A 25487-nucleotide genomic window follows, 5' to 3' on the forward strand; every position below is an offset into this window, starting at 1 on the left:
GTAATGCACATAACATATCCTCATGCACATCCTCCTGAAATATATATAGCACAAAAACGAGCAATATTGCCTTGTTGTTGACATCAGTAGACTCGTCAGCCTGGATTTTGTACTGTGATGATTCATTAATCCTCTCTAACAATTGTGCCTCAATATCCTCTATTTCATCAATTCATCTGGTGACAGTGCTAGCCTTTTTAATTCCAGCCTCTCCAACAAGTTCACGACAAATGTCCTTAGCAGCAGGCAAGATCAAGTCTTCACCAATAGTAAAAGGCTTCTTAGCCTTAGCAATACGGTTAACCACTAAGTATAATGCTTTCAGTGCAGACAGATTTGTTAATGTGGTGGGCTTCAGTAATTGCTTCTGTCCTTCATGGTCACGTTTTTTTCTTTCAAAAAACTCCAAAGGGTTGTCTTTTAATGCAGGGTGCTTAATCTGTATGTGGTGAAGCAGATGTTCTTCATCTCACATTGCTGCAGTCCTTACACTTGGGTAGTCCGCTGTCCTCGGTCGGCCCGAATATCAAAGTATAAGGCTGACGTCGGTCAAGGCGCATTAGACTGACATCAGGACGTCAGGGTACAAATGCGCATGACCGACGTCATATCCTCAGTCTTTTTTGCCGCATGGTCCGATGCAGAAGCAGCGTTGCAAGTGCCGTTCGGCGTTCTGAAATTTTTCGAGTTCGGAGTTTCAGACCGAGTCAAAGTTGGCTAAGTACCCCGTTGGGGAATATTTTGTTTTTTTCTTGCCTCAGTGGTTTACCGGATGTCAGAAAAAGTGAATAACTGTATTTCTTGTGGGAAACAGATACCGCATAGAGATTATCATACCTTGTGTATTCCTTGTTTAGGGCCTGAGCACGACGTTGTTGGGTGTCGCTTTTGTGCTAGGTTCAATAAGCGCACTATTAAGAGAAGGTTAGATTGTGCCAGGTTAGTCTTTGGGAAGCGGTGCAATTACACTATGCCGTCGGATGCTCCGGCGTCCGCTTCTTCAAAGAAGCGCAAGGATAAAGCAGCTAAGCCCAGGGTAGACGAGTCGTCCGTACCGGACGCCGGTTCTTTAGAGGTATCGGTGGAGCCGGTGGTTCCACCGGAGGTTTCTCTGGAGGCCCAGGGGGAGACCTTGTTATTGCAGGATGTGGCCTCTCAGGAGGCAAGTCAGGCTGAAGGGGCTTCTCAGGTTACTGTACTCCCCTCCCTTCCTAGGGTGGTTAGGCCTTCTGTTTCCAAGGCTTCTCCCAGAGGCAGGCCAGGTTTAGCTTCAGTTGGTGTCACTCCTAGTTCTTCAGGATCTGTGCCCAAGAAGCATATGCTTAAAATGGCAGAAGATTTGATTACCTTAATTAGAGGTTCTTTGCCCCCTCCGGATAAGAGGCCTAGGGTGGAGCCTGAGTTAGGGAGTGTTGAGCAGGCTTCAGATGTTTCAGAGTCTTCGACTGAAGACTTGCAGGAGTATTCTCCTTATTCTGATTCTGATGTGGATGATTCTACTCCTTCTGCTTCTCCTCCTGAGGATTTTTCTTTTTCAGAGACCCTCCATTCCATGAGGGAGCATTTTAAGTGGGAAGGTCAGGATTTCTCAGATTCCAGGAAAAGGCTTAGGGAATTTCTGTTTTTACCCCAGCATAGGCCTTTGGCTATACCTCCTGTTTTGGATGTTGTGGAGGATGCGTTTGCAGAGGCTTCTCTTAATCCCGATTCCCTGCCTCCTGCTCCTGTTAAGCCGGATAGGTATTATAGGGTGCCTGAAGCTCATACGTTTCTTTTTAAGAGTCCTAGGGCGGACCCAGAAACTGTTAGTCAGGGGCCTAAGGGTGTTAAGGCTTCTGTTGTTAAAAATCCGGTTCCTCCAGATAAAGAGGCTAGGGCTTTGGATAGATGGGGAAAGAAAGTTTATACGTCTTCCAACCTAGCTATGAGGGCTCTAAATTGCCAGTTTCACATGTTGAAATACCAAAACTATCTACTGTCTCAATTGAAGTCTAAGGTAGATGCTCTGGCGGAAGGTATTGACTGTAAAGAGTTACAGGATTTGGTACATGTCTCTGAACAAGTGGGTAAGCATTCTTTGCAATGTGGTTTTGATGCTGTACAGGCCTCGCCTAGGGTGGCTGCCACAGGGTCAGTTCTTCGCAGGCACGCCTGGCTGAGGGATCAGAATTTATCTGACCATGTTAAGACAAGGATTTTGGATGCTCCTTTACAATCTGATGTGTTATTTGGTTCACCTGTTGAGGCAGTCTTAAAGAAAATGGAAGACAAGGCTAAGTCTATGCAGACTGTTAAAGATTTTTGCAGGTTCAGCCTCCAAGTTTAGTAGAAATTGGCCTACTAAGGGGTGGACGTATCCTTCTTATGATTCCCCGTCTAGGGGCAGGACTAGACGGGTAGGGGCAGAGCTCAGGGCTCTTTCAGGCCCAGAACAGGAGTTCACCTGCACAGTCTTCGGGTGAGGGCAGGGGTCAGTCCTTTCGTAAACAGACCCAATGACCTACCTTTTCAGCTGCCAGAGTCTTCTCGACTAGCAGCACCTTTGGGAGGAAGGTTGGCACTTTTCAAAGAAAATTGGAGTTTAATTACCCAAGACAGATGGGTATTGGATATCATACACCAAGGTTACAGGTTTTATTTCCATACCTTGCCTCCTTTCAAAGGCATGCCAGACGTTCCTCCTCAGCAAAGAATAGAGGCTCACAAACAGATTTCTCTGCTACTCCATATAGGAGCCATTCAGCCGGTCCCTCTGTCAGAAGTGGGCCTAGGATTTTATTCTCGCCTGTTCCTAGTACCAAAGAAGGGGAACACGTGGAGACCAATTTTGGATTTATCTATCCTCAACACTTATCTGGACATTCCCAAGTTCAAAATGTTGACGTTACAACAGCTTTTACTTCTGCTGGGCAAAGATCATTGGATGGTGACTCTGGATCTCAAGGAGGCTTACCTTCATGTTCCTATCAGGCTAAGTTGCAGGAAGTATCTACGTTTCCGGGCTGGGGCTTCTCATTATCAGTTCTCTGCATTGCCCTTTGGCTTATCTACTGCGCCCAGAGTATTCACGAAGGTTCTGGCTCCAGTAATAGCTTTCTTCAGACTAAGAGGAATACAGATCTATCCTTATTTGGACGATTGTCTGATTCTGGCTCAAGGAAAAGAAGAGCTGCTTCATCATCTTCACTATGTGATAGCAGTGCTAAGATGCCTAGGGTATTCTGTGAACGAAATAAAGTCCAGTCTAGTACCCTCTCAGGACATGTGCTTTCTGGGTGTGAGACTGAATACAGCATCCCAGATGGCCTTTTTGACCCCGGACAAACAAAAGAATCTTTCTCTTTACTTCCATCAATTGTCTCATCAGTCCAGGCTGACTGCAAGGACAGTCCTTCAAGCCTTGGGGTTCATGGCATCTTGTATTCTGGTGCTTCCCAATGCCAAACTGCATATGAGGAAGTTACAATGGTATCTCAAAAATGTATGGACACAGCACTGACAAGATTTGGACACTGTCATTCAGATAATACCTTGCATTCAAAAGGAATTTTTGTGGTGGGCTCAGGAATGTCACCTAAACAAGGGACTCTCTGTGACCCGGCCAGAGGCGAGTCAGATTCTAACGACAGATGCCTCGGACAAAGCTTGGGGAGCTCATCTAAATGGAAAGTGGATACAAGACACGTGGCCTGCCAGGCTTCTACATCTACATATCAACCTGAAGGAGATGTTAGCAGTCCAATTTGCATTAATAGCTTTCAAGGATTTACTTCTTCCAGGGCAGGTGTTGATTCTAACAGACAACACAACTGTCATGTGGTACATCAACAAGCAAGGGGGAACACATTCTTATCCACTGTGCAGACAAGCAATGATTTTGTGGGAGACTGCTCTCAGTTTACAGCTAAATCTTCAGGCAAGGTTTCTGCCGGGAGCACAGAACTCCTTAGCAGATGTGTTGAGCAGACAAATTATGGATCCCCACGAGTGGAAATTGGATCCTCATGTATTTCAGAAATTGACAGTGTCATGGGGAACTCCAGACATAGATCTGTTCGCTTCTCCACTAAACTACCAGCTGCCAAAGTTTTGCACAAAAAGTTTTCATCCCACAGCTTGGAAGGTGGATGCTCTTTCATTCAATTGGAGCAATCTTCATGTGTACGCCTTTCCACCTCTGCCTCTCCTCCCAAAGGTACTTCTGAAGGTCAGACAGGACAAGCCAAAGATGATTTTAATAGCTCCAGATTGGCCTCGACAGCATTGGTACCCACTACTGAGAAGTCTGGTACGGGAGCCTCCATGGCCTTTACCTTCGATTCCACACCTGCTGACTCAGGAGAACAGTCATTTACTCAATGTCAAACTTCACTCTCTTCACCTGACAGCCTGGCATATTCTGTTTTAAACCCTGGAGGGTTTCAGCTTCCACAGCAAGTTTTGAATGTTATTTTGGAAGCCAGAAGGCCTAGTACAAGGAAAGTGTACGCAGATAAATGGAAGAGATTTTTATTTTGGAGTGCAGCAAAAGCATTTGATGTTTCTAAGCCTAATTTAAGTGTGGCTCTTCAATATCTTACTGAGTTACTGGACAAAGGTTTGTCCTTCTCTTCTATTAAGATTCATGCTGCAGCAATTTCTGCTCACTATGATTGTGACCCACCATTGTTTTCTCATCCTTTGTTTAAGCAATTCCTTAGAGGGGCAAAGAATATAAGACCCCCACGGAGAGCTCCTACTCCTGCTTGGGATCTCAATTTTGTGTTGGAGAAACTCACTCTACAACCTTTTGAGCCTGCAGCTACTGCAGAGTTGAAATATTTATCATGGAAGACTGCTTTTTTGTTAGCCATTACCTCTGCGAGAAGGGTTTCTGAATTACAGGCCCTTATGGCAGTTGAGCCTTTCTTAATTTTCCATAAGGATAGGGTATCTTTACGTACTAATCCTTCCTTTATGCCTAAAGTGGTTTCTAGTGTGTCTTTAAACCAAACTTTTCATTTGCCTACCTTTTATGCAAACCCCCAAAATAAAGGGGAAAAGATTTTGCACACTTTGGATGTACACAGGCAGTTGCGATATTATTTGAGCAGAACTAAAGGGTTCAGGCAGTCTCAGCAGTTATTTGTTTCTTTTGCTTTGAGTTCTCAGGGCAAGCCTGTGTCAAAACAAACTATTTCTAAGTGGATTGGGTTTTGCATTGCTTTCTGTTATTCCCATCATGGCAAGGAGGTTCCAGCTGGGATTAGGCCTCATTCCACTAGGGCTACTGCCACTTCAACAGCTTTTTTAAGGGGGGTGGCAACTAAAGATATCTTGGAGGCAGCTACTTGGAGTTCTGTGCACACTTTCTCTAAGCATTATCACCTTCCACTTTACTCTAAATCTAGGGCTGGTTTTGCCACTGCTATTTTACAGAGCATTTTGGCAGCTCCTGCTTCTTTATAGTTGTGCCAGCCTCCCTTACCTCTGCTTTGGGATTCTACCCAAGTGTAAGGACTGCAGCAATGTGAGATGAAGAACATAGTACAGTTTTGTACCTACCATAAATGTAGATGTTCGAAGATCCACATTGCTGCAGTCCAATTTACCCTCCCTCCTTCCCCTCTGTAGTTAGAGGCGGTTGTGTGGGTTGGATTGTAAATATTGTGTATATTGTATATATTGTACATATTTTTAGTGCTAGGGTGGTTGGTTGTTGGTTTTGTTGTCTTTGGGTTTTGACCTTTCTTGTTAGGGTCTTCTGACATCTGGGGCAAGAAAAGACTGAGGATATGACGTCGGTCATGCGCATTTGTACCCTGACGTCCTGATGTCAGTCTAATGCGCCTTGACCGACGTCAGCCTTATACTTTGATATTCGGGCCGACCGAGGACAGCGGACTACCCAAGTGTAAGGACTGCAGCAATGTGGATCTTCGAACATCTACATTTATGGTAGGTACAAAACTGTACTTTTTGAAGGCTTCATGGCCTCATTGAATAGCCAGTCACCACATATACAGAGTTGGCTTGAAGCATGTGAATCACCTGTTGCGATAAACCCATAATTTAAGTAGGACTCTTGGTGTTTTCTTTTAAATGCAGCTTCCTTCTTGTTGGCAATCTTAGTCTTCTGCTGTCTCATCATTGGATTTTTACCCTTTTCCAAAAAAGCCCTCCAAATATGTTTGTTTTTTACTCATTTTAAATAAGGAAGGGGAAACAAGTAAACACTGTAAATTGCTAAAAACAACAAATGTCCGACTAGTCCAGGAGTAACTGCCATTGTTGTTGTTTTTTTTCTTTCGGCTTTTCCCGGTTAGGGGTCACCACAGCAGAACTCCAGTCCGCTAATGACTGGCAGTCGATTTTTATGGTGCCAAGGTGCCAGCCCGACGCCCAACCTTCAACGAAGGCATGCCCATTCGAACGCCTCTTGACCGTGGGGAGGACTTGCAGACTCCACACAGAAGGCACCCCAGCCAAGAATCGAACGGGAGAACCTCTTGCTGTGAGGCGACAATGCTACCGCTGCACCACCGCTGCCATTAAGGTAATTTATTCAATAAGTTGGAAATAAGCTTGTTTGTTTTTCACAGAAAACTTCTTAAGATAAAAACCATTAAAACAGGAAGATGTTAGTTTATTAAGTTTATATTAATATAAACTAAGTTAATGTTTTTTATCTGATGAAGTTTTCTGTGAAAAATGAAAGAGCTTATCTCAAACCTGTGGTAACCTTATTCTAGCAACTTTAAGTGTTTATAAGAACAATGCTTAAAATCTGTCCCAGTTTTTCTGTCCAGATTTATTGTGTGAGAGGTTGAGTGGTATGGTTGAGAGGTATGGCAACTTTTACTGACTTTTTATATTTGTAAGAACACTATTTAAAATCTGTCCCTGTTAATTGTCTCTGTCCAAATTTATTGTTTGAGCGGTTGAGTGGTACGGTCGAGAGGTAAACCTCATTGCTGCTACTGCTGCCAGGGATCACGCTCACTCTTCACTCTTTCTCTCTCTCACATACACACACACACACACACACACACACACACACACACACAAGTAATTGCTGGATTTAAACCACTTACTTATATAGTTACTCAAGCTAGAGTACATTGTAACAACTGTAGGTGTCACAGAAGTAATCTGAACACATGCATTTAATGACTAATACGGAATCAAACCCTGCACCACAGGGCCTACAGCTCACAGCCTTAGCCCTTGACACCAACTGTTAGAGATAAAGAAGAAGCAGAGATCTTGATTAGATTCAAACTCATGACTCCTGGTTTATGAAACCAGTTCTGTAACTCCTGACCTACAAGGCCGCATTACAATAATCTGTTCAAGAAATTAGCATACTTATCCTCCTGCATTATGTATAACTCAGTAGTGCTGTTTTCCTATTGGTTATCCACCTAGAAGCTTGAGATTCAAACTCACGATTGTTTTCAGCCTGTGTGTAGTGCAAGTTGTGCCACTTGAAAAGATGGTATCTGAAAGGAAACATGCTGCCTGTTGACTAGAACACCTTTATCACATTTGTTCATTAAACTTTGTGCATTCAGATTTGTCTCAAGCTTTGGTTATTTGTATGGCTCAAGTAGAAGCTGTGTCAGGTGGTGGACCCTACTACACTTCCTCTTGCATTACCTTTGTTGTTTTTGCAGCTGCTCTGCAAGGTGTTTCAGCTACCTAACCATTCACAGAACATTCCGATACATCAGGGAGCAATAAAACAGGTGAGGCAGGTGTGGTAACGTGTCAGAGACAGAATAATAGAAAGGGGATTAAGCACGTTATAGTAGTATCACACAGTTTTGTACAAGTGGCTGCATAATTAATGCTGTGTGCGTGTGCGATGTACATATTCGCATATGCAAAACACACGCACAACACATGCACACACATGCACCTGATATTAGGCACAGAGGTGGGTAGGATTGGTCCCCAAAAGATTGCTGCCAGTTTCGATGTGAAACAGTATCCTTTCAAAAAATGCCCTTCTGCCTGCAGTTATTGAAAAGAACAGAGCCCAGTCCATGGAGCTTAAGTTACTTTAGAGCAGTGGTCTCCATCCTTTATAGCACCAAGGACCAGTTTCATGTAAGACAAATTTCCACAGACTAGCCATTGTGTGCCATTAAACGTCAAGCATAATAAAGTGCATAATAAATACAATTCACCATAACACAGAATCCGTGGGAGCCCTGAGCTTGTTTCCCTGCAATGAGATGGCCCCATCTAGGGGTGGTGGAAGGCAATGACACCAGAAGTATGTTCCTTATGTCCAGTTTACTCCATAATTTTGTTTTGGTTTCTAAAATGGAAGAATGGTTTTCAGTGCTTATTCTGGCAACTTTCTAAGTTTATAAGAGCAAGATTTAAAATCTATCCCTATTATTTGTAGCTCTATCTAGATTTTAATGTGTGAGGGGTTGAGAGGTATCGCTGAGAGGTATGCAAACCTCTTGTATATTGCTGCCAGGGATTGCTCACTCTTCACTCTGTCTTCCTCTCTGTCTCTCTAGCATACACTACAAAATACCAACCAAGTAGAATGGAGACCACAAAAATTAGCGAATAAAAACAGCTCTATTGTCGCTTTTGTCTCGGAGACTTCATCAGAAAAAAATCCAACAACCAAACCATCCTTTTATGTCTACTAAAATACAGTCATTCAGTCAGCTAATTAATCAATTAGAAATTAACAATTAACTAAACCTAAGAACAATTCAAGTGAAAAAACGTCCTTCAAAACTACTACTTTCTGTTTCAAAACATTTGTAGGCCAAAGCCCAAATACCCTGTCCAGTTACAAAGATAATTATAATGCTAAAAATATTAATAAACAGTCAATCCTCTGTACAAAACCTATGTCTACTGACTGAAAAAGATTATTTCTATCATTAGTAAGAACTGGAATATTATAAAGGGTAACCTAGAATTATTCAAGATTGTAGGGAAAAGCCTAGATTTATTTATTAAGGACAGTTGCAACATAAAAACCTGTTTACAAAGTGATAATTACAATGAACTTGCACCTTATTTTAGTAACAAAAACAAGGGGATGTACAGGTGTAGGTTTTGTAATACATGTAGATATATATTCAGAGGGTCCCAACACTGATTTAACACGTTCGAATAAAACTATTCCTGCATGTGGAGTTTATAATTGTAATACCCAAGGAATAGTATACATTGTTTTATGTTCATTTTGCAGGGGATTTTATCTAGGAATGTCAACTAGGGGGTTAAACAAAAGAATTAAAGAACATCTTTATTCTCTTAAAACAAAAAATCATAATAATGCACTATTTAAACACACTCTTCAGTGTCCCAGTTGCATCAAATTTTTTTGTTGTGGGTGCTGCAGTAGCGTTGTCGCCTCATAGCAAGACGTTGTCCCGTTCGATTCTCAGCTAGAGCGTCTTCTGTGTGGAGGCATACATGAATGGGAAATGCCTTCGTTGAAGGTTGTGCGTCAGGGCTGGTAACCCGGTACGTAAAAATCCACTACCAATCATTAGCGGACCGGGGTTCCGCTGTGGCGACCCCTAACCGGGAAAAGCTGAAAGACACAAATTCTGGAACACGTGCCTAGGAATATTAGGGGGTTGCCATAAAGAAAGAATAAAACAAAGGGAAGCCATTTGGTAGTTAAGGTTAGGTGCAGACAAACCCCCAGGAATTAATGATTCCATTAACATTGCGTTTTTTAAAGAACAGAAGATTGACTATTTATTAATATTTTTAGTATTATTATTATTTTTGTAACTGGACAGGGTATTTGGGCTTTAGCCTACAAATGTTTTGAAAGAGAGAGAAGTGGTTTTGAAGGAAGTTTTTTTCATTGAATTGTTCTTGGGTTTAATTAATTTTTAATTTCTAATCGATTAATTGGCTGATGGAATGATTGTATTTTAGTAGACATAAAAGGATGGTTTGGTTGTTGGATTTTATTCTGATGAAGTCTCTTTGAGACAAAAGTGACAATAAAGCTGTTTTTATTCGCTACTTTTTCTGGTTTCTTTTCTGTTGGGTTGGTATTTTGTAGTTTTGGTGCTGTTTTAACAATTCGTCTGGTGGGAACCTCTTGGTTTCTCTAGCAAACACACACACACACACACACACACACACACACACACACACACACACACACACACACACACACACAGTCTGTTCTGCTTTCATGTGCACCCGCATTCACACACACACACATACATACACACCTTCACTTTTTTCACTCCCTGACCTAAACGTTTCTGTGCCGGCCTGGTGGTTTGGGGACGGCTGCTTTACAGTATTGCAGGTATGGACTCATTTATTGGGGGAAGGCTTGCAGAACTGAGGTGAAATTCACTAGTCCTCTTCTCAAGCCCATTTTATGCAGTGGAGCAATTGTCGCCAAGTGTTGTTATAATCACAGTTGTAAGAATCATTTCACTTTCTGCTAACATGAAATGCTTGTCTGTTCACAATCATGTTTTTATCTTAACCAAAAAGGACGAATATATAAAAAAAAGAATCAAACCAAGCAGGTGCACATGCATGCATGCTGTTGAGAGAATACAAACCGTATCTTATTGAATGTATAGAATAGCTTTTCATATTTGTAACTTTCTTTTAGTCAGTTTTATGTATTCTGTAACCCCAAACTCGCTGTAAAGGTACTGATGCTTTTGTTTTTTCAGCAACTGATTGACTTTTCTTATTCCAACAGCACTTGCTTTTTGATGGGTCCTGTTAAACAGCTGAAAAGAATGTTTGAGCCAACAAGATTAATTGCCACAATAGTTGTGATTGTAAGTATGAACCCATTGTATTTCAACATGTCTCTTTCTGCATCTTGAATAATAGTAAAGTACAATTTTCTTGATAACTGTGACCACAGATGTGAAGTTCTTAGTGAATGTGGTTTTCATGTTCTTGTGTGGAAAAATATCAATGATAAATTATCTGTGTTCTCACAGGAAAGAATTGGAGTAACTTCACTGAAGCCCATTAAGTTTCAGCACTTTAACCTTAAAGTAGAATTGAAACATAAGCATTAGTTTGGGCAAAGCTTTGCCCTAATTTTCAAATGTTTGGTGATTTATTTCTTAGGCCTACCAGCTTTGTCCTTTGCTAGACTGCTACTTACCACTGGTATCACATTGTAGCACAAAACAGAATTCCTTATTGGTATTGTGTGCAATGGATATATATAATGAGTTGTATAATTGAGCTGGGTGTCCTCTTTTTTTTAATTCAGTATTACCTAAGACTAGCAAGCCATTAGCCAGTGCTGTGAAGGGACATCCCACAATGCCAACGGTTTTGTCAGGTGCTTCATTCAAGATCATGTCCATTGTGGATACTTGTACTGCAGACACTTATTCATCAGTACATACCTTTATTAAGCACAGGAGTTTGGCCATATAATCTGGGAGAAAGTACAGCTGGGTAAAATCTTACCGTAATGGTAGATGTCCTTGCCTTCACCGCTGCAGTACTCATAACTTATGGGATTCCCTGCCATGAAGCCCATCATCCGGCCAGTCTACCAAAGCCTACCATTGCTTTAATGTATGTTGAACATCACCTATACACTCATTGCGTAGCATAGAGCATAAAGGTGGCATACTATCCTCAGAAGTGATTGCCCCAGTAGGAGCAGCAGTCCAAGGAAAACCAAAGGGAACCTGCACATTCAGGAAGGAAAAAAAGATTAGGGGGATGGAGGGAGGGAGTGAATACTACAGTGACGGCAAGGGAATCTACAGTTATGGTAGATTTTACACAACTGTACTATGTCCTTACATTCACCGCTGCAGTATTCATAACTTATAGGAGAGTGCCAAAGCTCAAGAAGAAACTTGGGAGAAAGCAACAGTGGAGCTGTCTAAGAAGCCATGAAGAATGGCTTTAGAGAAACCAGCTCTAGCTCTGGAGATACCATCCAACTTGTAATGTTTGGTAAAGGTATGCACAGAAGTCCAGTTAGTTGCTTCAAGAAAAGAACTAGTGTCTGAGCCCTTGAAAAAAGCACCAGAAGAAGCCACAGCTGTAGTAGAATGAGCCTTTACAGAAGAAGGAAGGCTTTTGCCATGAAAAAGTGTAACAAAAAGAAATAACCTTTGAAATCCAAGTAGAAATGTCCAATCCTAAAGAGCTATAATGAAAGGAAACAACTGATTTTCTGATAGCTTTAGTCTTATCCAAATAACATTTGCGCTGTCTATACACATCTAAGGTATGCAGCACCCTCTCAATGTCAGGTTGCAGAGAGGAAAATAAGTAGGCAAATTAATAGACTGATTAAGTGACAACTCATTAAACACCTTTGGCATAAAAGAAGGATTAGTACGCAAGGGCACCCTGTCCTCATGGAATATCAAAAAAGGCAGACAAGCCATAAGGGCTTGCAGCACAGACATCCATCTGGCAGAAGTAAGAGCTAACAAAAGAGCTGTCTTCCAAGAACAATGTTGTAAGGAAGCCAAATCAGCAGGCTCAAAAGGAGCCTGAGTCAATTTCTTCAGAACGAAATTAAGACCCCAGGGACGAGGAACAAGCTTCCTGGGAGGTTTAATATTAAGGATGCCTTTAAGAAACTGCTTTGCCTCAAATCTGGAAGTTAATGAAGGCGTTAAGGTCGGAAAAGCAGAAAGAGCTGATAAGTGGGCCTTAATAGAAGAGTAGACCAAACCAGCATTGAGCAACTTTCACAAATAAGAGAGAAGCAAAGAAACATCCACAGTAAGTGGGTCCAGGTTATGAAACAGACACCAAACGGAAAACCTATTCCATGTAGATAAGTAGGATTTCTTAGTAGTAGGTTTCCTGTGCTTCTGCAGGACCTGCAGCACGTCCTCAGAAAAAAGGTGTCCACGAGGAATCAAAACCCTATCACCCACAGTGTCAGTTGGAAGTGTGGACAGGTGAGTATGGATGAGAGACCCCTTGATTTGTGTGAGTAGATTCATCCTGTGAGGTAACTTGTGATGATTGCACTTGGCTAGATGCAGAAGTAGAGGGAACCAGTGCTGTTGCGACCAAAAGAGAGTCACCAGCAAGATTTTGGGAGAGTCCTGTTGAAACTTGAACAGGACTCTCGAAATGAGAGGAAGGGCAGGGAATGCATAAACATCCCCTTCCAAGAAACTGAGAGGGCATCAAACGTCCACACCAGAGGACCTGGAACTTTGGCACAAAGCAGAAGAAGATGATCATCGTGCATACAGCTGCAGTCATTACAGATGGGTTATCCTGCCGTCAGGCGGGTCCTCGGTCGGCCGAATTCCAAAGTCTAGGTCCGGCGTCAGTTGTCGTCGCTTCTTCCCTGACGTCAGTGTGGCAGGGGTATAAAAGAGGCAGCCGACGCCATTTTCTTCAGTCTTTCTTGCCGCGCAGTGCCCGAAGCAGAAGCAGTTCGCAAGTGCCGGTCGGCCAGCTCCTGAGATTTATGAAAGTATTTCAGCCGAAGTCTTCTTGAAAGCTAAGTACCCCATTGGGGAAACTTTTCTTGCCTCAGACCGATGTCAGACAAAGTTAATAATTGCATTTCATGTAGGAAGCAAATACCGCATAAGGATTTCCACTCTTTCTGTATACCTTGCTTAGGCCCAGACCACGACGTCTCGGCCTGCCGTTTTTGTGCTAGATTCAACAAGTGCACTATTAAGCACCGGGCGGAGTTCGCCCTTCACTATTTTGGCAAAAAATGTTATTATTTTATGTCGTCGGATACTCCGACTCAAGTTTTGAGCAAAAGACGCAAAGATACGGACCGACATACGAGGTCCGCACCGTCTACTGAGACCACGCTAAGGCCGACTACCAGTTCTCCGGTACTCAGCAAGGTGCCTACGCAACCCCTGAGTACCGATGACACTACATTACCGGTGTCTTCAGTACCTGAGGTCGCAAGCTCCTCTGTCCCCATTCCTACTGCTGATACCGACGCCACTCTTGGCGGGGGAAACTCGGAATTTAGACAGGCCTGCCATTTCTCAAGGTGTCTTCAGGCCTTCCTCCTACTCTATTAAAGCCATCACTAAATCTAAAGCAGCCATGAAAACCAAAAAACAGGGTCCTCAGACCCCCTCCCAAGGCTCCATGCCTAAAAAGCAGATGCTTAAAATGGCTGAGGATTTGATTACTCTTATCAGGGGTTCTCAACCCCCCTCTGACAAAAGGCCCAGATTAGAGGAAGACTACCCTTCCTCAGATCAAGCTTCTATTACCTCAGAACTATCTGAGGACCAGGATTATGCCTATTCTCCATTCGAAGACTCTGATTCAGAGGAGTCTATTCCCTCGGTCTCCCCCCCTGAGGACTACTCTTTTGGGGAAACCCTGCATACATTGAGGGAACACTTTCACTGGGAAGGCCAAGATTACTCAGATTCCAAGAAAAGGCTCAGGGAATTTCTTCTGCTCCCCCAGCACAGGCCCCTGGCTATCCCTCCTGTTTTAGATATATTGGATGATGTGTACACAGAAGCCAGCCTTAATCCAGATTCTTTGCCTCCAGCTCCTGTTAAACCAGACAGGTATTACCGGGTTCCTGATTCTCACCAGTTCCTATATAAAAGCCATGCTGCTGACCCAGAAACTATTTCACAGGGTCCCAAGGGAATTAAGGCCTCTACTGCTAAAAACCCATTGCCTTCAGAGAGAGATTCCAGAGCTTTAGAAAGGTGGGGGGGGGGGGAGGTGTACACCTCGGCCACTTTAACCATGAGGGCATTAAACTGTCAGTTCCATATGTTAAAGTATCAACAGTTTTTGATATCTCAGCTGAAAAGCAAGATGATGCAACCAGAACAACCAGATTTAAAAGAGTTGCAGGATTTGTTGCATGGTGCAGAGCAAGTGGGTAAACATACCTTGCAGTGTGGTTTTGATGCTTTAGAGGCGTCATGTAGAGCTGCTGTTACGGGGTCTGTTATATGTAGGCATGCTTGGCTCAAAGAACAAACCTTACCAGATCATGTCAAAGCTAAATTATTAGATGCACCTCTTCAAAAAGATGTATTGTTTGGTGTTAAAGCTGAGGAGGTACTAAAGAAAATGGAGGAAAAAGCGAAATCAATGCAAACAGTGAAAGATTTCCTGCAGGAACAACCTCCACGTTTCAGCAGAAACTGGCCTTCAAAAAATTGGTCCTTTCCAGCCACGGACAGACCTCAAAGCGGCAGATACAGACGCCCAAGGGGTAGAGGGCAACCTCAAGGATCTTTCAGAGCCAGACAGTGGCAAGCAGCAACCCCAAGAGGTGGAGAAGATAGATCACAGTCTTTTAGAAAACAGACACAATGACTTCCCCCTACACCTGCCAAGCAAAGCTTTAATGGCAACACCTTTGAGCGGAAAACTGGCATTATTCTCAAAAAATTGGCATATTGTTAAAAAAGACAAATGGATTATGGACATTATAGACAGAGGCTGCAGGTTCCACTTTCACACCCTTCCAAAAATGAGAGGCATGCCAAACCTGCCACAAAATCAAAGGGCAGAGGCACAAAAACAAATTTCAACTCTCATGGACATGAAAGCGATTCAAGAGGTACCTGCAAAAGAACAAGGTCAAGGGTTTTATTCCAGACTATTCTTGGTACCAAGGAAAGACAAAGATTGGAGACCTATCTTAGACCTATCCATCCTAAACACACGTCTACAGGTGCCAAAATTCAAGATGCTCACATTATAGCAGCTTCTTCCCATGCTGGGCAAGGAGTCTTGGCTGGTACCATTGGACCTCAAGGAGGCATACCTGCATGTCCCTATCAGACAAGATTGCAGAAGATACCACAGATTTCTTGCAGGTTCAACCCATTACCAATTCTCTGCATTGCCCTTTGGCTTACCTACTGCGCCCAGAGTGTTTATGAAATGCCTGGCATCAGTCATCGCCTTCTGCAGACTACAAGGGATACAAATCTACCCATATCTGGACGACTGCCTGATCCAAGCGGACAGCAAGGACATACTACTGCAGCACCTGGCGTTTGTAATAAAACTGTTGAACTTCCTGGGATACACGGTCAACAAAAAGAAATCAAAACTAATACCCTCTCAACAAATAATTTTCCTGGGTGCCAGCTTGAATACAACCACCCAGATGGCCTACCTCACGCCAGACAAACAAGGGCAACTGTCTCAATACTTCAGAAAAATGGCAACTTTCACCAGGCTAACTGCAAGGAAAGTCCTTCAGGCTCTGGGATTCATGGCATCTTGCATCCTACTAATCCCATGTGCAAAGCTGCATATGAGGAAACTTCATTGGTACCTAAAAAACTTATGGTCTCAACACAGCCACAGCTTGGAAGCAATTATACCACTCATTCCATGCCTTCAAAAGGAATTTTTGTGGTGGGCTCAAGCTTGCCAAAGAAACATAGGTCTTCCTTTCTCTGTACCTCAAGCAACTGAAATCATCACAACAGACGCATCAGACTACGCCTGAGGAGCACACATGACAGATCAGTGCATTCAGGGGAAATGGACCCGAAAAGAGAAGCACCTACACATCAACCAAAAGGAAATGCTAGCCGTGCAAAATGCTGTTATGACCTTCAAAGACCTACTGCATCCAGGCCAGACAACACCACAGTGATGTGGTACATAAACAAGCGGGGGAACTCATTCATACTCCCTGTGCAGGCAAGCCATGACCCTATGGAACACAGCACTGGAATTGCAAATTCAACTACAGGCACAATTCCTGCCAGGGAAGGAAAACACACTGGCAGACAACCTAAGCAGAAATATGACAGATCCACACAAATGGAAGTTGCATCCTCAAGTTTTCACAAAGATAACTCAGGCATGGGGACAGCCAGACATAGATCTCTTTGCTACCCACAGAAATTGCCAGTTGAAAAAATTTTGTTCAAGGACCTGTCATCCACAGGCCTGGAAAGTGGATGCACTTTCCTTCAATTGGACAACATTGACAGTCTATGCCTTCCCGCCTCTTATTCTGCTGCCCAAAGTTCTATTAAAAGCCAGAGCAGAGAGGCCGAAAATCATTCTCATTGCTCCAGACTGGCCAAGACAACACTGGTATCCGCTCTTGAAGAGCCTGACACATTCCCCACCATGGATCCTACCTCTAGTCCCTCTTCTATTGTCCCAGCATAACTACAAAACCCTTCACAGCCAGCTCAAAACCCTAAATCTAGCTGCATGGAGAATTCCTTGATTTCCCAACAGATTCTCCTCTCCAAGGAGATGCAGGATGTCATCTTGGAGGCCAGAAGACCTTCTACTAGAAAAGCCTACTCCGCCAAATGGAAACGATTTTGTGCCTGGAATCAAGAAAAGGGCCAGAATCATTGGGTAATAAATATACCTCAAATTTTACAGTACCTAACTGAGATGTTAAACAATGGACTTTCCTTCTCTTCCATCAAGATCCACGCTTCAGCCATTTCTGCACAATACAACACAGATCCTCCTTTATTCTCTCATCCTCTCTTAATGCAGTTCCTCAGAGGGGCAAAGAATATAAAACCCCCAAGGAAACCACCAGTCCCTGCTTGGGACCTCAACTTTGTATTGGAAAAGCTGACCCTTCCTCCCTTCGAGCCAGATTCTTCAACAGAACTACAATACTTGTAATGGAAAACAGCCTTTCTTCTGGCTATCACCTCAGCGCGCAGGGTTTCGGAGCTACAGGCCCTCATGGCTGTGCAACCATTCATCATTTTCCATCAGGACAGAGTTTCCTTATGAACCAACCCTACCTTTATGCCAAAGGTAGTATCCAGTCTAGCTTTGAATCAGACTATCCACTTACCTACCTTTTATCCTAATCCACAAAACAAAGGGGAAAGACTACTACATTCCTTGGACATTCACAGACAACTTTGTTACTATTTGGACAGGACAAAGCCATTCAGGAAATCTGAGCAACTCTTTGTGTCCTGTGCTGCAGGTGCTCAAGGAAAGGCTATTTCCAAACAGACAATTTCAAAATGGATAGCCCACTGCATACACTTTTGTTACTCATTTCATGGAAAAACTGTGCCTGTATGCATCAGATCCCACTCCACCAGAGCCACAGCTACCTCTGCAGCCTTCCTCAGGGGGTCCCTACCAAGGACATTTTGGAAGCAGCCACCTGGAGTTCAGTGCACACTTTCTCCAAGCACTCACCTCCCACTATTCTCTAAATCTAGAGCGGGTTTTGCCACAGCAGTCTTGCAGGGCATCCTCGCTCCTCCTAGATGTTCATCGTGTTTCACTGTTGCAGTCATGACTGTAGGGTTCTCCCCTGCCGGCAGGCAGTCCTCGGTCGGCCAGAATCCCAAAGTCTGGGTCCAGCGTCGGCTGTTCAACCATGCTCCCTGATGTCAGAGCGCCAGGAGTACAAAGCTGACAGCCGACGCCATGTTCTCCAGTCTTTCTTGCCGTGCGGTGATAGCAGTTCGCAAGTGCCGGTCGGCTGACTCCTGACAATTTTTTTTTGAAAAACTTCAGTCCGAAGACTTTCTTCTCCACTCAAAGCTAAGTACCCCGTTGAGGAAACTTTTTCTTGCTCCAGTCCGATGTCAGAAAAAGTTAATAATTGTATTTCATGTGGGAAGCAAATACCTCATAAGGATTTTCATTCTTACTGTATTCCTTGCTTAGGTCCTGACCACGACGTAACTAGTTGTCGGTTTTGTGCTAGATTCAATCAATGTACAATTAAACGAAGGTACGATTTTGCATTTCATTACTTCGGTAGGCATTTTAACTACAAAATGTCGTCGGATAAGGTTCCGGCTACTGGATTTCACAAACGACGCAAGGATAAAGACAGGCCTCCAAGGTCCAAATCTGACTATATCGCACAAGCGGAGCCAGCTTCAGGTTCGGCCGTCGTCAGTGAGGCGCTTTTGCAGCCCCTGTCGGCCATTTCGGAACCGATGGCCGAAACGGACTCCCACGAGGGGCCAACTAGGCCTTTGAATATTTCTATTGCAGGACCTTCGGACAATGCTCCTTCGGATGGGTCTGGAGCCGCTGTGCAGGTACCGGCTTCCGAAGTGGTTTTCAGGCCTACTCAGCTTCTAATAAAGGCAAAGACAAAGGCAAAGACTCCTTCCAAATCAAAGACTGCAACACAGGCCTCTTCTGAACCGGCTCCCAAGTCACAGAAACAGTTACTTAAGATGGCGGAGGATTTACTTACTATGATTAGGGGTTCACATCCCCCCTCCAGATAAAAGGCCAAGGCAGGAAGTTTATTATGATTCCTCTGATCAGGCTTCTGTTTCTTCAGTTTCTTCTTCTGACCAGGAATATTCTTTCCCTCCTTATGAGGATTCTGATGCTGAGGAATCCATTCCTTCAGCTTCTCCCCCTGAGGATTTCTCTTTTGGGGAAACTTTGCATGAAATGAGGGAACATTTCCATTGGGAAGGACAGGAGTATTCAGAATCTAAGAAAAGACTAAGGGATTTTCTTCTTCTCCCCCAACATAGACCCCTGGCTATTCCTCCTGTTTTGGATATTGTGGATGATGCTTTTTCGGAGGCTAACTTAACTCCTGACTCTTTTCCTCCTGTTAAGCCTGATAGATATTACAGGGTTCCTGATTCCCACCAGTTTTATACAAGAATCCTACTGCTGACCCTGAAACCGTTTCTCAGGGTCCTAAGGGAGTTAAGGCCGCTTCTGCCAAAAACCCCTTTCCCACTGAGAAGGATTCTAGATCTTTAGAAAGATGGGGCAAAAAAGTGTACACTTCTGCTACTTTATCCATTAGGGCTTTAAACTGTCAGTTTCATATGCTGAAATATCAGCAATTTCTCTTGTCTGTTTTAAAACAAAAGCTTACTTCCATTTCTGCCTGTGCAGATGATAAGGAATTACATGACTTAATGCATGCCACTGAACAAGTTGGGAAGCATGGTTTACACTGTGGATTTGATGCCTTGGAGGCTTCTTGCAGGGCTGCTGCCTCCGGCGCAGTTATTAGAAGGCATGCATGGTTAAAGGAACAAAATTTGCCAGAACAAGTAAAAGCTAAATTATTGGATGCTCCTGTTCAGCATAATGTTTTGTTTGGATCAAAAGCTGAAGAGGTGATTAAAAAGATGGAGGACAAGGTGAAATCCATGCAAACAGTTAAAGATTTCTTACAAGTACAGCCACCCAGATTTAGCAGGAATTGGCCTACAAAAAATTGGTCCTTTCCCAGTTCAGACAGGCCTCAGAGGGGTAGATATAGACGCTCCCAAGTAAGGCCACAAACACAAGCTTCTTATAGACCAAGACAGTGGACTGCTTCCACCCCTAGGGGAGGAGAGGACAAGTCACAAACTCATAGGAAACAGACTCAATGACTCCCTCTGTTGGGCTGCAGGAACTTCTTGCCTGGAAGCCCCTCTCGGAGGAAAACTCTCTATGTTTCATCGAAATTGGACTCGTATAACCCAAGACAAGTGGGTTCTGGATGTGGTTTCAAGAGGTTACAGATTCCATTTTCATACCCTGCCAAGGCCAAGCGGATGTCCAGACCTTCCAAAACATCAATGGACAGAAGCCTTAAACCAGGTGGAAGCTCTTTTGGCTATGAAAGCCAAAGAACTAGTTCCACTTTCAGAGATGGGACAAGGTTTTTACTCAATGCTTTTTCTAGTCCCCAGGAAGCAAAACTCATGGAGACCCATTCTGGATCTGTCTGTCTTGAACACCTTTCTAGAGATTCCAAAATTCAAGATGCTTACTCTACAGCAGCTGCTTCCAATGCTGTCCAAAAATGCATGGATGGTAACTTTGGATTTAAAGGAGGCATATTTACACATTCCCATCAGGCAGGAACGCAGAAAATACCTCAGGTTCAGGGCTGGATCGAGGCACTTTCAATTCTCTGCGCTGCCCTTTGGATTGTCTACTGCGCCCAGGGTCTTCACCAAATGCCTGGCTCCAGAAGTAGCTTACTGCAGACTCAAGGGAATTCAAATTTACCCTTATCTGGACGACTGTCTTATTCAGGCAAACAGCAAGGAGTTTTTACTCCAGCGTCTATGATTTGTTCAGGATCTCCTCAAGTTCCTGGGATTCACTGTAAACATAAAGTCAAATTTGACACCCTCACAACAGATAATTTTTCTGGGCGCTTCTTTAAACACTACAACCCAGATGGCTTTTCTGACATACGAAAAACTGTTTCTGCTGGCTTCAAATGTCAAAACCTTGGCAACTTTAACTCAGCTATCTGCAAGGAGATTCCTGCAAGCTTTGGGTTACATGGCCTCCTGCATCCTTCTCGTACCATATGCAAGACTACACATGAGGAAAATACAGCGGTACCTAAAAAGTGTATGGTCTCAGCATTGCCACAGTTTAGACATACTGATTTCCGTCCTGCCTTGTCTTCAAAAGGAATTCCTTTGTTGGTCCAAGGCATGTACTCTAAACAAAGGGAAACCCTTCTGTCTGCCTCCTGCCACTCAGATCCTAACCACAGACACCTCGGATTATGCTTGGGGAGCCCATTTTCAGGGCAAATGTTTGCAGGGCCTTTGGACAAAGGATCAGAAGCACCTGCATATCAATTTAAAGGAAATGTTAGCCGTTCAGAAAGCTCTAATGGCCTTCAGGAATCTTCTACAACCAGGACAACTACTGATATGGACAGACAACACCACAGTTATGTGGTACATAAACAAGCAAGGGGGATCTCATTCCTACCCCCTTTGCAGACTAGCCATGGATCTATGGAACACAGCTCTAGCTTGCAATCTGGACCTTCAAGCTCAGTTTCTACCAGGGAAGCAAAACTTCCTGGCAGACCGTCTGAGCAGAAACCTTTTGGATCCACACGAATGGATGCTGGACACCGAAATATTCAGGATAACAGCAGTATGGGGATGTCCTCATATAGACCTCTTTGCATCCCATCTCAATCATCAACTACAGAATTTTTGCACCAGGACTTTCCACGAACAAGCTTGGAAAGTGGATGCACTATCTTTCAGTTGGAGAAACCTCTTAGGATATGCCTTTCCGCCTCTTCCTCTTCTTCCACGGGTATTGTTAAAGATCAGACAGGACAAGCCCAAGATGATAATCTTGTTGGCCCCAAATTGGCCTCGACAGTTTTGGTACCCCACTCTGAAAAACCTATGTCTGGAGCCCCCTTGGGTCTTACCACAGACTCCGAACCTTGTCCCAACATCAGGGTCAGGTTCTACACTGCCATGTCAGCACTCTCAGCCTGGTGGCCTGGTTAATCCAGGGCCTTTGATTTCTTCTCTCCTACCCAAGCAGGTTATGGATGTCATTCTAGAAGCCAGATGTCCTAGCACTAGAAAATCTTATGCAGGAAAATAGAAAAGATTTTGTTCCTGGATGCAGACTCAGGATTCTGATCCTCTTCTTCCGAACATTCCTTTAATTTTACTTTACTTGACAGATCTCTTACATAAGGGTCTCTCTTTCTCTTCCATTAAAATACATGCCTCTGCTATTTCCACTCATTATAATACAGACCCTCCAATCCTTTCCCACCAGCTCATGAGACAGTTTCTCAGAGGAGCTAAGAACTTAAGACCTCCTAGATCTCCTCCCATTCTTGCTTGGGATCTCAACTATGTTTTGGAAAAGCTCACCTTGCCTCCTTTTGAGCCTGCTGCCTCTTCTGACATCATGTTTTTATCTTGGAAAACAGCCATCCTGTTAGCCCTGACCTCTGACAGGAGAGTTTCATAGTTACAAGCTCTTATGGCTGTGGAACCTTATATTATTTTTCATCAAGACAGGGTGTCTTTGAGGTCTAATCCTACCTTCATGCCTAAGGTGGTTTCCAAAGTGGCTTTAAATCAAACTATCCACTTGCCAACTTTTTTCCCCACTCCTCAAAATAAAGGGGAAAGGATCTTGCATTCCTTGGATGTACACAGACAACTACGTTTTTACCTGGACAGAACCAAGGACATCAGAAAATCAGAGCAATTGTTTGTGTCTTATGCTTCAAGTTCCCAAGGTAAAGCCATTTCAAAACAGACCATTTCTGAATGGATTGCTCATGGAATCAGATTTTGTTATTCACACCATGGAAAGCAAATCCCAGGGAGTATACGGACTCATTCCACCAGAGCTGCTGCCACTTCTGCTGCCTTCCTCAGGGGAGTTCCTACCAAAGACATTTTGGAAGCTGCAACTTGGAGTTCAGTGCATACTTTTTGAAAGCACTACAATCTACCTCTCTACTCTAAGGCTAGGGCAGGCTTTGCCTCTGCAGTCTTGCAGGGCCTTTTAGCCGCCCCTTCTACTTTATGACCACCACCCTTTCATTCTGCTTTGGGATTCTACCTTACAGTCATGACTGCAACAGTGAAACACGATGAACATAGTACAGTTGTGTACACCTACCATAAATGTAGATGTTAGAGTGTCTTCACTGTTGCAGTCTGGGTTTCCCTCCCTCCTGTCCCCTCTTACTTTTACTTTTGTGTGGTTCCTTTTTTCGCCATTCTTCTGAGGTGTATTTGCAAAGGATATGGGACCTTTCTCATTTTGGGACTCCTGACATCTGGGGCAAGAAAAACTGGAGAACATGGCGTCGGCTGTCAGCTTTGTACTCCTGGTGCTCTGATGTCAGGGAGCATGGTTGAACAGCCGACGCCAGACCCAGACTTTGGGATTCTGGCCGACCGAGGACTGCCTGCCGGCAGGGCAGAACCCTACAGTCATGACTGGAACAGTGAAGACACTCGAACATCTACATTTATGGTAGGTGTACACAACTGTACTTTCCACTTAGTGCCTGCCACCCCTACTTAGCTTTGGGATTCTTCCCATCTGTAATGACTGCAGCTGTATGCACGATGAACATAGTACAGTTTTGTACCTACCATAAATGTAGATGTTCGAGTGCTCATACAGCTGCAGTCCAGGTTACCCCCCCTCTGTCCCCTCTTAGGGCAAGTCTTATGACAAACACCTTATCATACAACCTATTTGGGGTATTCTCTTATGGTGTATTTGCTTGCAACTACTGTTTTTTGATTATTCTGTATCGCATGTTTGCATAACTTTGTTTTGCCTTCCTTCTGGGGGCACCTGACATCTGGGGCAAGAAAAATTGAAGAAAATGGCTTCGGCTGCCTCTTTTATACCCCTGCCGCACTGACATCAGGGAAGAAGTGACGATAACCGACGCCGGACCTAGACTTTGGAATTCGGCCGACCGAGGACCCGCCTGATGGCAGGATAACCCATCTGTAATGACTGCAGCTGTATGAGCACTCGAACATCTACATTTATGGTAGGTACAAAACTGTACTTTGTCTGTTCAGAGGGGAGGCAAAGAGATATACTTCAGGAGTACCCCACTGGTGAACAGTGTCAAGAAACACATCCCTGTGAAGCATCCATTTGTGGGATTGTGTGAAGACCTGCTCAGAGTGTCTGCCACAATGTTCTAATCTGCCTGAAGAGTCACTTGGTACTTGACAGCCAGATCCCATACCAGACGTGCCAGTCGACAAAGAAGGATCTTGTTCCTCCCTATTTATTGACATACCACACAACTGTGGTATTGTCTGTGAATATCTTGAGAGGCCCCAGAGAGAAGAGAGGATGAAAGGCCTGAAGAGCTAACATAAGAGGTCTCATCTCTTTGACGTTGATGTCTTTCTTCTGCTGACAAGGCAACCATACTCCCTGAACCTTCAGGGAGCCAAACTTTATTCCCCATCCCACATCTGAAGCATCTGTGAACAGATCCTGAGGTAGCAGAAGAGGATGAAAAGGGAGCCCTGGATTCAGAGACGACTGCTGAATCTACCATAGACATTCCTCCCTGAGACAGGAGAGAAGAGGAACTATAAAGTCTAGTGGATGTGCATGTTAAAGCCACATTGACTTCAGAAACCACTAAAACTTCCTCATGTGGAGTTTGGCCAGAGGAAGCATCAGAATGGTGGAAGCCGTGAAACTCAGAGCTCTCAGAAACTCCCTGGCTGAAATGTAGGCCAGGGAAAGAAAAGTCTGAAAGTAAGAAATGAGAGTTAAGGCCTTTGGAGGAGGCAGGGATGCCAGCATTAGCACCGTCTGAATCCTGCAACCCAGAAAGACATGATCCTGAGAAGGAGTCAGGGAAGACTTTTTGAAGTTTATTGTGAACCCCCGGCTCTGAAGAAGAGAAATGGTAAAATGAAGATTTTGTAAAAGGACCTCTGGAGAGGATGTCTGAATCAGCAGGTTGTCCAAATAAGGAAATATTTGGATCCGTTAAAGCCTGCAAAAAGCAGTCACAGGAGCGAGGCATTTGAAGAACACCCTTGGGGCAGTGGAAAGGCCAAAGGGCAAAGCACAGAACTGAAAATGCCAGGAAGCAACAGAGAAACACAAAAACTTCCTGAAAAGAGGATGGATCGGAATATGGAGGTGAGCATCCTTGATATCCAGAGACACTAGAAGTGACTGAGGGAACAAGAGAGGAAACGGCCTGAAGGGACAACATCCAAAAGGAAGGCACCTTCAGAAAAGTGTTTAGGTGAGATAACTCT

The 25487-nt window shown here is 43.9% G+C and overlaps 1 protein-coding gene across 2 annotated transcripts in view; it reads left to right on the plus strand.

Moving 5' to 3' along the window:
- The window catches only part of SFT2D1 (SFT2 domain containing 1), a 753002-nt gene that overhangs the window by 303938 nt on the left and 423577 nt on the right, over positions 1–25487 (plus strand). For both annotated transcript variants that reach the window (XM_044069517.1, XM_044069526.1), the window contains exon 4: positions 10709–10790. In XM_044069517.1, the coding sequence (XP_043925452.1) occupies positions 10709–10790 (82 nt within the window). The remainder of the gene's footprint in view (positions 1–10708; positions 10791–25487) is intronic.

Source organism: Protopterus annectens, chromosome 1.part0 (genome assembly GCF_019279795.1).
Source record: "Protopterus annectens isolate FY-2018-M chromosome 1.part0, PAN1.0, whole genome shotgun sequence".
NCBI lineage: Eukaryota > Metazoa > Chordata > Ceratodontiformes > Protopteridae > Protopterus > Protopterus annectens.